General features: G+C 38.4%; 1 protein-coding gene across 1 annotated transcript in view; it reads left to right on the plus strand.

Moving 5' to 3' along the window:
* Nucleotides 1–12,315, plus strand: part of ATP1B3 (ATPase, Na+/K+ transporting, beta 3 polypeptide) — a 17,403-nt gene extending 5,088 nt beyond the window's left edge. The window contains exons 2-6 of the mRNA XM_008939548.1: nucleotides 40–147; nucleotides 2,384–2,571; nucleotides 3,246–3,296; nucleotides 9,496–9,582; nucleotides 11,714–12,315. Coding sequence (XP_008937796.1) covers nucleotides 40–147; nucleotides 2,384–2,571; nucleotides 3,246–3,296; nucleotides 9,496–9,582; nucleotides 11,714–11,884 — 605 coding nt within the window. The 3' untranslated portion in view covers nucleotides 11,885–12,315. The remainder of the gene's footprint in view (nucleotides 1–39; nucleotides 148–2,383; nucleotides 2,572–3,245; nucleotides 3,297–9,495; nucleotides 9,583–11,713) is intronic.
* The last annotated feature ends 262 nt before the right edge of the window (nucleotides 12,316–12,577 follow it).

The raw sequence follows: 12,577 nt of genomic DNA on the forward strand, positions 1-12,577 counted from the left end.
AATTTGTTTAGGTCTTTACTTGCATTTTTTCTTTTTAAGGACTTATGATTTCGCCAAAGCCAGACACTGCATTGGAATTTTACTTTAACAAGAGTGACGCTCAGTCATATGCAGAATATGTTTCTACACTCAGAAAATTCCTTGAATGTAAGTAACTTACCTATAACTGCCTAAGTAATTCATCAGTCTTGATGTTCAGTGCTTTAGCTTCCTTTTTTGATTGTACTTACTGATTGATAATGTAGACAGGTGCAAGTTCAGGCTTACTCTAGACATGTTATTAAAGTGTGTATTTTACAGAAAAGGATAAGTATCAATATGTATATTGGACATGGAGCCTGAGCAATACTGGAGTACATAATGGAGAGTCTTGGGTCCCAGTGCAGTGTTTTGGGGACATGGTCGTTTAAATACGACAACATGTAGAAATTACATATGGTAAAGCATTCAGTGTAAAATTACACCAGTCTGGTTGATGGAAAGCTCAACATGAGCCAACAATGTGGGAGTGCAGCCCAGAAAGCCAAGTGTAGCCTGGGCTGCATCGAGAGAAGTGTGGCCAACAAATGGAGGGAGGTGATTCTCCTCCTCTCCTCCACTCTCGTGAGGCTCCATCTAAAGTACTGTGTGCAGCTCTGGAGCCCTCAGTACAAGGAAGGACATGGACCTGCTGGAGTGGGTGCAGAGGAGGGCCATGAAGATGATCAGAGGGCTGGAGCAGCTCTCCTGTGAGGACAGGCTGAGAGAGTTGGAGAAGGCTCCAGCTGGGGAGGTCTTATTGCCACATTCTAGTGTTTAAAGGGGTCTACAGGAAAGCTGGGGAGGGGCTTTTAATAAGGGTCTGTAGTGTTAGGACAAGAGGTGATGGCTTTAAACTGGAAGAGGGTAGGTTTACATTAGATGCACGGAAGAACTTCCTTCCTGCAAGGGTGGTGAGACCCTGGCCCAGGCTGCCCAGGGAAGCTGTGGATGCTCCATCCCTGGAGGTATTCAAGGCCAGGCTGGATGGGACTTTGAGCAACCTGGTCTAGTGGGAGGTGTCCCTGCCCATAGCAGGGGGCTGGAACTAGATGATCTTTAAGGTCCCTTCCAACCCAAACCATTCTGTGATTCTGCCATTTTGAGGCAAACTTTATCAACACTTAACTGGTCCATCTTCATCTAAATGGCTTGGTAACTGAGTGAGAGTCCTTCACTCTTAAGACCTTGCGTGTTTGCTTATTTGAAAAATAAGGCACACAAAGATTAATTTAAGTGCAATTTATTAATTTTCACCCTGATCCACAGTATGCACAGGAAGAAATAGTGAGACACTGAATTTACAATATGGAGAAAAAAAATAACACAGGACAAGACTGAACGATGGCAAAATCAGTAGTTGAAGTCCTATGTCATTTTATGTATGTGCCTGTATGTACACTTAATCTAGTAATATAGAAACCAATTTTATATTGGTTTAATATAGAAACCAATTTTATATTGGTTTCTATAAAATATTAGTCAGTTTATAGGCATTCTTAGTCAAAATTCAGGAGGTTCTGTAAAATCTCACCTGTGTGCACGAGTTGCATTGTTAGCTATATAAGCTTTAGTTAAATCTATTTGGATTTGCATTTCTGGTGCCTCGTAAAAGCTTCTATGAGAAAGCTTTTCTTTCAGAGCTCTGCCAGGCATTCCGGGGAGGAATATTACATTTGGTGATTACCTGCCTCTTCTGCAGTTCAGTGGGTTATGGACTCTAGCATTGAGGATGAACTTTCCCTTCTTCTGTTCTACTTTGTTTATACATAGCTGGGGACAGGCTGTAAGGAAGGGGAACAAACCCACAAAACATTTTAGTTTAGAACAGATATGCATTTGTGACATTGTGGTCTGCGTACCTGTGAAACGCAGTGAGAAACAACTTGGGATGTTAGTATAACATCAGTTGTACTACCCTGATGTAAATGTAGAGGCAGTTTAATATTAGTCATTGAAGTACATGAAGTTTTCCTGTGTGTTCAAAAAAGAAACATGTGAAGGGAAACCTGGTTTAGTTTCCAGGTGAAAACTTGATTGTTTATACTTTAATACACTATTAGTTTAGAATTAGTTTATGCAGAGAGGTTGATGAAGTTGTGATAATAGTTCAGATTGGAAGGGCAAAGCAGTATTATTTCTTCTGTAATACTCTGTTTTCATTCAAGTACAATGCCACTTCTTGATAGGCTTTGAGAAAAGTGTCTGTCAGATGGATATAAGAGACATTGTGCTGTGAAAATAGTCCTTTAAGAAAACTCCTGGAGAAGAAACGATGATAAATTTGATGTTTATATAGCCTTCACAATTTTGGGCTACTTGTATGCTTTATACTAGTGCTTTACAAGCAATTTCTGTTCCACAGCATATGATGATTCAAAGCAGTCCCAAAACATAAACTGCACACCAGGAAGGATTTTTGACCAGAATGATGTCGCTGTTAAAAAGGCATGTCGGTTTAACCTCTCTGAACTTGGGCAGTGCTCTGGGAAAGAAGACAAGACCTTTGGCTACTCCAGAGGAACTCCCTGTGTGCTTGTGAAAGTGAACAGAGTAAGTGCTTACTTATTTTTTAATTATTGGGATAAGTGCTCCCAACTACCTACTGTATGAAAAATAACTGAAGAGAGGAACTGAACTAAGTGTTCAGTTTGATTTGAAAGGTGTTTGTATTTCTGGAATAGTGTAATTACTGAAATGTCCACTAATTCACGTGTTTCAAAGTAAAACGAAATGAGCTTTTTGAGCATTCTAATACTTAAAAGTATTGGCTTTGCTTGCTTGCATCAAAATACCTGAAAACCCTATTTTAAGGAGCATTGTGCTTACTGTTGTATGTAACAGATTCTAAACCACTGTGCAGGTAAAGTGTTTTACTTCCATGTCTGCATTCTAGAAAATGATTACAATCTAATGCATTCTGTAACTCCTAAACTATGTAATGTGATGGAAACTTCACTGAGTGACTTGTACTTGACCGTTCAGTGATGTTATACATTGCTTGAACTCCTAAGTGGTTTGAACCATTGATGTTATATGCTGAATGTAAAAGAAGAAAATACTCCTTTCTGTAGCCACTGTAACTATCTGAGCTTTAACTTAACAATGCTTTAAGTCTTAGCCCTAGTCTCAAATAGTGCTTTATACAAAAATGACTCTGTATGAACTCTGTCATATTAGGTGGGGGAAAAGTTTAGATTCAGTTACATTAACTTTCTTTCCTTTAGATAATTGGATTAAAGCCTGAAGGAGAACCACGTATACAGTGTACACCTAAGGTCAGTTCTCAATGTAAGGAGTAAGTGTGTAGTTAGTTTTCCTTTTGATTAGGATCAAAAGCGGAGTAATATACTGTGTCAGAACATTTCTTTCTTTCTTTCTTTCTTGTTAGACTTTGTACTTTTTTTCCTTGTTTACATTTTACTCTGTCTAGTTTAATGTCTTTGATTTCTTCAGTGTACTTAGAAAAATACTTTTTTGTTGTTGTTGTTCTTTCATCTTTAGATGTATTTGTGCTACCTGACTTGCTTTACAGTTAAAGAAAATGCATACATGGTATTTGTGGTCATATTTATTTATTTATTGAGAGTTTTGTTTTGTTTTCTCTTTTCATAACCTGTATTTTTATTTTTTTCTCCATGCTGCAAGTGCACCTTAGACAATTTTATAAATGATGGGTAAGACACAGTGTGGAAACTAATGTTACTGTTCAAGTAAAAGTTTCCTTCAAATCAAGTATAAACTATTTATAACAATGGGTAATCTATGCATATGTGTTGAGTACCAATGTATTTACACAGTGCTTTATGGCAACTATAATAATTACTTTGACTTACACATTTTTGCTAGACCGTTTGGGGAACAGTGAAAGCCTTGGTAAGTTAGTAGCTTGAGCAAGGGGTGGAGTTATGGCTTTTACCTTGAGGCGATTGCTGAAATTCCCCATTCTTTTAATATTTGATTTTTGTGGAGTCCTTGAAAGTTATGATCTCCTCATGATGGTCTGTTGCAGGTCAAGGTGATTCCTTCTCATATTTGAGACTAATTTCTGTGTGTCCATTCTTTAAAAATGTTCCATTAGAAGAATTGGTTGTTTCTCTAGAATAAAGCAATTAAGTTCCTTCTACTTTTACTACTAGTCTTCCTTCTTTAACTTCTTATATATATAAATCTATTTTTTTTTTGTGTAATGTGGTATCCCAAACTGGACAGAAGTTTGCCCCTAGCTGAGGTATTGTTAATGACAGAATTCTTCCATCTGTCATTGCACTTGGAAGTAATGTCTCTTGAGGTGAATTTGCCACTTGTAGTATGTTGAATCTTTATTTTAATCATTTTACTATTTATATCCCTCTGTGTTTGTAGATGTGATTTCTTGAAGTTCAGAGCTTTGAATTTCATGTTGCTATTTCTTCCCCCCCATTATTTTTCATTATTTTAATAAGATTGAGTTCTTTGAAGTTTTTTTAACTACTTACAGCTTTAGTACCTTCTGTGAATGAACTGTTTTATATCTCACAAATCCTTACTGAAAACACTGCACTAGGTCTGGCACAGTCATCTTCATTTCCACCTGAAATGCCTTCTGATGTGTTAAGAACTGGTGTTCAAGTGACTTACAAAAACTTGATGGTAATCCTCTTTTATGGTGGTTGTATTTCTTTAGCTTTCTTATTGATGTTCTATGAGACACTAATAAAAGCTGAACTAAGCAAATAAGATTTTTTTTTTTTCTTACTCTCATAGCTGATTTCTCTAGCAAAAGAGTATGCTTGATAAAAAATGGTTGATGGTAGGGGGGTTGCTATTTTTTTTTATCCTTTGAGGTACTTAAAAATTGTGTTGTACATGATGGTATGTATTTTCTTGTGTTCTCTTTAAGTATGAAGTACTCCTTTTTACCATATCCAGTTAGAATATGGTGTGTTTAAATTTTAAGAGTATCAATTTTATTAGTTCTTTAGTGACTTCCAGGGAAAATATTTTTCAGGCTTTGACAATTTGAGTGTGCCAAATTAGCCTAATTGGACGTGCTACTTGTGAACAGAGAGACTTGGGGGCTGAGGGGTGGGTGTACTGGTTTGAGGCTGGCTTGGGCATAGTGGTCGTAGAATGATGGAGTTTTTGATTCTGGGAGGGGGAAGGAGGAAGGTCAGCAGAACGGCCACCCTGGCCTTCCAGAGGGCAGGCTGAGGCCTGTTCTGAGACTGAGTGACTGAGTCCCTTGGGAGGCCATCCTGATGGGCAAAGGAGTCCAGGAGGGCTGGGCATCCTTCAGGAAGGAAGTCTTAATGGCACAGGAGCAGGCGACCCTCCTGGCCCAAAAGACAAACTGGCAGGGAAGAAGACTGGCCTGGCTGAACAGAGCTTTGGCTGCAGCGCGGGAACAAAAGGACAGTTTATGGCCCTTGGAAGGGGGTGGCAGGCCACTCACTCATGAGGACTACAAAGATGTAGTGAAGTTATGCAGGGAGAAAATTAGAAGGGCCAAAGCCCAACTAGAACTCAAACCTGACTACCGCTGTTAAAGGCGACAAAAAAATGTTTCTATAAATACATTAACAACAGAAAGAAGACTAGGGAGACTCTTCATCCTTTATTGGATGCAGGGGGAAACATAGTGACCAAAGATGAGAAAAAGACTGAGGTAGTCAATGCCTTCTTCACCTCAGTCTTTAATAGTAAGACCAGTTGTTCCCCACGTACCCAGCCCAATGAGCAGAAGACAGGAACAGGGAGCAGAATGAAGCCCCTAAAATCCAAGGGGAAGTGCTGTGCAACCTGATGCTCCACTTAGATCTTAGGTCTGTGCGTCCAGATGGGCTCCACCTCAGGGCTACTGAGGAAGATGGCAGAACTGCTCTCCAAACCACCTTCCGTCATTTATCAGCAGTCCTGGCTAGCTGAGGAGGTTGCAGAGGACCAGAGGTTAGCAAATGTGACACCCATGTACAATAAGGGCTCGAAGGAGGATCCTGGGAACTGCAGGCCTGTCAGTCTGACATCACTGCCAGGGAGGGTTGTGGAGAAGATAATCTTGAGTACCATCAGGAGACATATCCAGGACAACCAAGTGTTCAGGCCCAGTCAGCATGGGTTTATGAAAGGCAGCTCCTGCTTGAGTAACTTCATTTCCTTCTATGACAAGGTGGCCTGCTTGGTGGATGAGGGAGAGGCTGGGGGTGTTGTGTACCTGGACTGCAGTAAAGCCCTTGTACACATTTGTTCTACACAGGTACCGTTTCCCATGGCTGCCTCTTGGAGGAAGTGGCTGCCCATGGCTTGGATGAGCATACTCTACTGGGTTTTTCTCCTTTTGTCTATGCTTAACTTTCACAGAACTACTTTCTGTTACGTCCCTTGCTTATTGAAATTTCTTACTTTGAACTTAAAGGATTAAGCTGTTCTTTACATCAGCTTATAAAGCCTGGTTTCCAATTCTGTTTTTCATTTCTGTGAATGCTGGGTAATGGTCTCTTTCTCTTCTGTAGCGGGTAAAGGGAATGCTTATCCGGAAGTAATTTTTGTGGCTCTTATGGATCTTGTTGATGTGAGGATGTGAATCGTGACACTTGTGTACGCACTGGAAAGGTGAAGGACAGCCAGTGGGCTTTTGTGCATTTTGCAGATGAATTTGTAGTTGCATTGCATCTGCCACTGTATTTGAATGTTGCCTAAATACTAGCTTCTAACATAAGTTTAAGTGTAGTGGACATGAGTGCTTCGCCACTGCTTCTCTTGTTCAGGGTGTTTACCTAGTCTTTAAACAACCAAGAAGTTCTGTCGGGGTGTTTTGGCTTGTTGATTGTGTGGCTTTGTTGGTGTTTTGGTTTTTTTTCCATTTGGTCTTCACTGTAGAGCCCTACTTTTTTAACGTGCAGATTTGCTTTTTGCAAACTTTTGTTTTGACTTAATCTGTTTTTATATGTAAAACTCTCATGCTAAAAAAACCAATTGATTCAGAGCAGTTTGCAGAAGCGTCTGCCTGCACTTGACACAATGTTACTTTTAAATGGAAGAAAAAAGTATCTTTTTCTTAATGAAGAGGACAAGTCTCAAATACAAAATGAGGTTAACAGCTTCTGTCTTTGCATCCTTCCAGTCTTTGCCACCTGAAACATCATTTAAGTTTTTCACTTTTGAAATTTGTTCTTCAGCCATTCTTTTATGGGATCTAGATAGATCTGCAGTTTCAAAGCCAGCACACTTGATAGTTGGCAATGCTCCTCCCTCTGCCCCCACGTAGTGGTAGCTGTCATAACTAGTTTCTGTAGATGAGGGAAGGGAATGTTTGCAGTGTCAGACAATTACATTTGCTTCTTCCTCCTGCACCCTGAGCACTACTGAGCTGCTGTAGTCTTGAGGATCCTCCACTAAGAAACAAACCAAAAAAGGGATTGTGTTTCCAAGAACCTTGAAGATCAGCATTTTGCATCTTCAGTTTGGGGCTGGAGGTGTGTGATTTCATGTGTGATGGAACCTCTTGCAGCAGTATTCTTTCAAGTTAAAACTGCCTTTGCTGAAAACTGGTATATTTGATGCATGGGGGGAAAAAAAATTTTGCCTTAATTCCAAAATACGTATATTTGTGCTGCTTGGTGACCATCCCTGTATTAGGTATCACTTTCTAGTTTACAAGAATGAAGAGTAGCTGTATGAATGACACTACATGCCTTGCTGTTGTCAACATACTCAGCATCTGAGTTACCTTGCTTTTTGTGACAAATCTTAGCTGTTTTGTGGTTTCAACTAGTGGGTACTGCTCTTGTGCAGTGATGCCATTTCTTATCAAATGATTACAGACCAGCCTTGCCCAAGTTCTTTCCTTGGGTCTCTGTATGTTATTTTAACATCTGCAAAATCAGTCTTTCTAAGACAGTCTTAATAAAGATCCAGTGAGTGAGGGGGAAGCCTGCCTGTCTGGCTGAGTCTGGTTTTTAGATTTGCTGACTGCCTCTACTACTCTTTGTGGAAAATGTAAGTGGTAAGCAGAAAAAGTGACACTTGCTAACGGGCTGATTCTTGAAGCTCTTCAGCAGATGCAGCTTGTTTAGGTGTTGGGGTTTTGGGGTGGCAGTGTTTTTTTGTTTCTTAAATTGTGCAGGGATATTATTTAGGGTTATTTTGACAGGAAACCCCAAACCCCACAGCAGCTGCATGAGACAGGGAGTTGCATGTTGCAGTACCTCTCTGCTATTGCACTGGTAAATCTAGTGTGTGTGCTTACAGCTGCATGTGTGCCTTGGATTTAGCTGCTCCAGAAAGCAAACGCCTATTTATCTTTCCCATGTTATTCTGTATTCTGACTTTTTTTAACCATTATTTCAGAAATACATTTGAAAAATTTATATTTTAACTGCATGAGCTTTGAATAAAATAAAGAATAACGTTGAGAAGCAACACGTTTCTACTTAGTAATTATATTTGCTAGCTCGAGGTCCAAAATACTTGATAAGCATATATTGAGGAACTTCAGTAATTCTGACTGCAGAGGAACAAGAATGTGGCCATATCCTAAACAACATATTGTATGTTCTTTTGAGGAGGTGAGAAGGTACTCTTGAGCTGTAGTTTACTTACTGTTTTTTTTGCACTTGTCTTTTTTTTTTCCTTAGTTCTATTACTGTAGTTGTCTATTGAACTTTGTAGTATGTCTTTAAAATTACAGTTGTTGTATATGGTAGTGGAGAAAAAACTAAGTTACTAATGCACTTTGAACTTGTGAATTACATTGAACAAGCAGTGAAGTTCTGAAGATGTATTTAGTGTTTTGAGGAGGTTGTTTTAGTGGCATTTCTCCTGATCACGGTAATATGTTTACCTTGTTATAAGAAGTCACCCTAGATGTGGGCATTGCTTAGTGGTTTGAACTTGGGGTATATCCTGCCAGGATAGAGTCCTGAGGATGAACACACAGAAACTTTAGTAACATAACTATTTTAAACTTGGGGTTCTTTTAGGTAGGCTGTATTCCAAGACTAGCTGAACAAATATTAGGAATTAGTACACTATTGCAGGGAGGGGGCTACAGTTCTTTGTGAAGAGTTGTATTGCTCTAAGTTTGAGAGGCTTAAAAACCTGGCTTTGAACAGAAATTCCTCTCAAATATGGATGTGCTCTTGCCTCACCAGAAGATAGAGGCTTGGTTGTGGATACTTCTGGGTTTTTTTTGCTGTTGTTAAATTATTAATTGCAATGAATATCCTCTTCCCTCCTCAACTTTTCTTTTCCTTACAAGGGAAATGTGAAGGCAAGCTGTCTTAACTTCATTACTAATTTAAATGCTGATGTTCAGATGTGTACAGCATCTAAATGCTTGTCAGAAATCTATTTTGGAAATTATTCTAAGAGTTTGTAGCCCCATTGCCATTTTTTAAGGGAACTTGCACTTTATCATTGGGTTATAAATATAGTTTTGTATTTGTTTTAATGCAAGCAGATGTTAACATGGAATTTTGTTGCTATGTCCTATCACAGGAAGAAGGCATGGCTGAGATAAATTATTTTCCTCCTGAAGGCTTGATTGACCTAATGTACTTCCCATACTATGGGAAAAGATTACATGTAAGTATGCCTTAATGGTGGTCTTCATCTCATAACTATCTTGTTTCTGGTTACAGTTACTAATACCAGATTCATTCTGAAGTTTGAACTTTGTAGTGAGGTACTTGTAAGGAACATCAGCATATGCAGAAATTTCTTGGTGCATGATGAGATTAAAGATACAATTTAGTAAACATAAATAAACAAACTGGGCATTGTCCCAATGAAGAAGGGGGTACATACTAGCAGTATTAGGGCATCTGTTGATTTTTGGTCACTGATATATTTTTGGGGTCTTTTTGAATGTAAGGAAAGTAAATTGGCTTTTTGGATTACAGTAGTTTCTAATAGTTCATCCTTGGGGTTTATGTATAGGATATTAAGGTCATAGGATGTGGTCAACAATGCCATAATGAATTATATATTTCTTTGTGGCTCTGCAGTCATATTTTCTGTTTGTTGTGTTTTATGAGGAAGCACTTCAAGTTAGCAGATTTTTTTTCTTTAATTGTTATTACTATTTTATTTTTTTAAATGTTGTCTTTGATTTTCTTTGCTTGCTCCATCTGTCATTATATTCTAACGTAGATTCTATTTGTGTAACTGAAAATGTTTTTAAAAAAACCCAAAGCTCACTACTCTATGGACACAGAATATATAGAATTACAACTCCAGTTCCTTTTCAAACTTGAATTCAGTTTTTTTCCTTTTCTTGCATCAGCTTTTGATAACTACATACAGAAAATCCATACCTTCTGTGAAATATAAAATTATATTGCCTGTTAATAACCGCTATCTACTCTAATAACATCTTCACTGTTCACCATTGAAGATAAAAGTACTTTGTAATTAAAAATAATAAATCTATTAGATCCATAGTATGCCACAGTAGGCGATTGTAATTTTCTCAGAGTGATTTTTGTACTAAATTGGTCCTTTATCATTATTTTCCAGTGTATGGTATACTTCGAGCAGTTCACATAAACTTTTGTTGTCCTTATATAGCTTTTAGTAATGAGGAAGGAACTTGTTTTTCTTCAACATTTGCTTTCATGTTACTTATAGTAGGTAGTTCTGTTTTTTTCCATTGTGTTGCCAGACTTTCTGGATTTGTAAACCATCCTTTTTTTAGATGTACAAGATAAGAGAGAGACTGCCAATCTGTGCTTCCAACAGACAGTTAGTATGTACTCTCTTCTCTTTTTGGAATGGAAGACTAGAGAGAGAGTGTGCTGCTTCCCTAAGAAACACAAAATGCAGCATGAGTAGACCCTGAGATGTCAGGAGGCAGTTTGTATCAAAGGTGGGATGAAGAGTCTTCCTGACAATTCCTGTCTTGCTGCCATACATACGGAAAAGGAAGGGTCATGAGAGTAGTGAAGTCAAGCAAAACTCGGTGTTATTCCTTGCTTAAGTTATCAAGAAATTTTTACTTTTTTTTTTAATTAAAATGAATTATCTTTTTTTGGTATTTTTTGACTCACTTTGTCATGTGGCATGGTTTGTGGGATTCTTGCTTATGTAAGACTCAATTCTCATAATACTATATTGTAAAGAAGAAGAGGCAGTAAGAAGAGTTGAGAGGTTGAGGTGCTTGACCATGTCTCAAGACACTGAATTGAATTCTTGTCTATACAACAGAATTTTTGTTAGTGTGGGATGGTTGAATTTCTTTATTCTGTAAAGAAGTTAAGAGGATTCAACTAACCTTGCTGCTCCTGTGATAAAGTAGGAGCCATAAAATTACTAGTATCTATAGTTTTGTGGTCCAGAATGGTTATTTGTCTTTTGCTGCTCAGAACAATTAGCCCAGATCCCTGGCCTGGGCGAGAAGACTAATTTCAGAGGCTGTTTCAAGTAGAGATTTCTAGGAAAAAAATTAACTCAGCGTAATAGAAAGGGGTAAAATCATATGCCTTTTGAAGATACTGTCTGACTTAAATCTCACTGAATGTATTACTTCAATAGTATGAAGAATGTATACCTGACTTTAACCTGGGGGAAAAAAGTCTAATGTGAGTCAGATTAGACTTTGAAAAGTTGGGTTCTTAATTACCTTTTTTTCTTAACTTTTCTGTTAGATTAGGTGTTAATTTAAATGCCAGTTTAACTCTGGTATCTTAAATATTTTCCCAATCTTTGTCTTTACCAGGCTCACTATTTACAGCCTCTAGTGGCTGTTCAACTAGCAATTAACTCCAACAGTACCAAAGAAGAAATAACAATTGAGTGTAAGATCCTGGGCTCTCCTAACTTAAAAAATGAAGATGACCGTGACAAGTTTCTTGGACGAATTGCCTTCAAAATTCAGATGACTGAATAGCTGGGGTAAAAAATTCTCCACAAAATAAACATTGTGTTGTCTGTTTTGTATCAGCTGGACATGCCATTCTAGGGTATGAGACCACCTTGGAGAATGTTAGGGTGGTTTGTGGTGTTCAGGGTAGCATAATGATATGCTTCCAAATTCTAAGTTTAAAATCCCTCAAAATAAATGTCTATCCTGCTTCTGCCTGCCCCCTTGGAACAGTGTACAGACTATAGTTATGTCATAGGGACCTGTAAATAGCTGTATTCAAATACATAATAATGGTGACCTTTGTCCTGTTCTAAAACGTGGTTTATTCCCCAGGTGGGTGTCTGAAGCTTCATGTGCTGTGCTATGTAAATATTGTACTGACTGAACACTGGCTGCACTGTCAGGTGCCAGCGCTGACACACTGCTAGGGATAAATAGAAACGGTACCTGGTTGACATAGTGATGATTTTCTTTCTTCTGCTAAGAGTAAACACCTCCAACGTAAGTTATGTATATGGGAGTGGATGGCTGGCTGTGTAGAGATGCCTTAAACTGTAGACTGGGTGGTGTGGGAGGACTGAAATGGATTTTTAAGAGCTGGTATGGATTTCTGAAAGTAAGTGCTCGAACTAGTACTTTCTTGTGCTTGTCACTGTGCAAGTATTGTGTACATGTAATATTTGGTGTAGTTTTTTTTGTATTCTAACTTGGGGAATT

This window comes from Merops nubicus, unplaced genomic scaffold (assembly GCF_000691845.1).
Source record: "Merops nubicus isolate BGI_N331 unplaced genomic scaffold, ASM69184v1 scaffold7154, whole genome shotgun sequence".
NCBI classification, from domain to species: domain Eukaryota; kingdom Metazoa; phylum Chordata; class Aves; order Coraciiformes; family Meropidae; genus Merops; species Merops nubicus.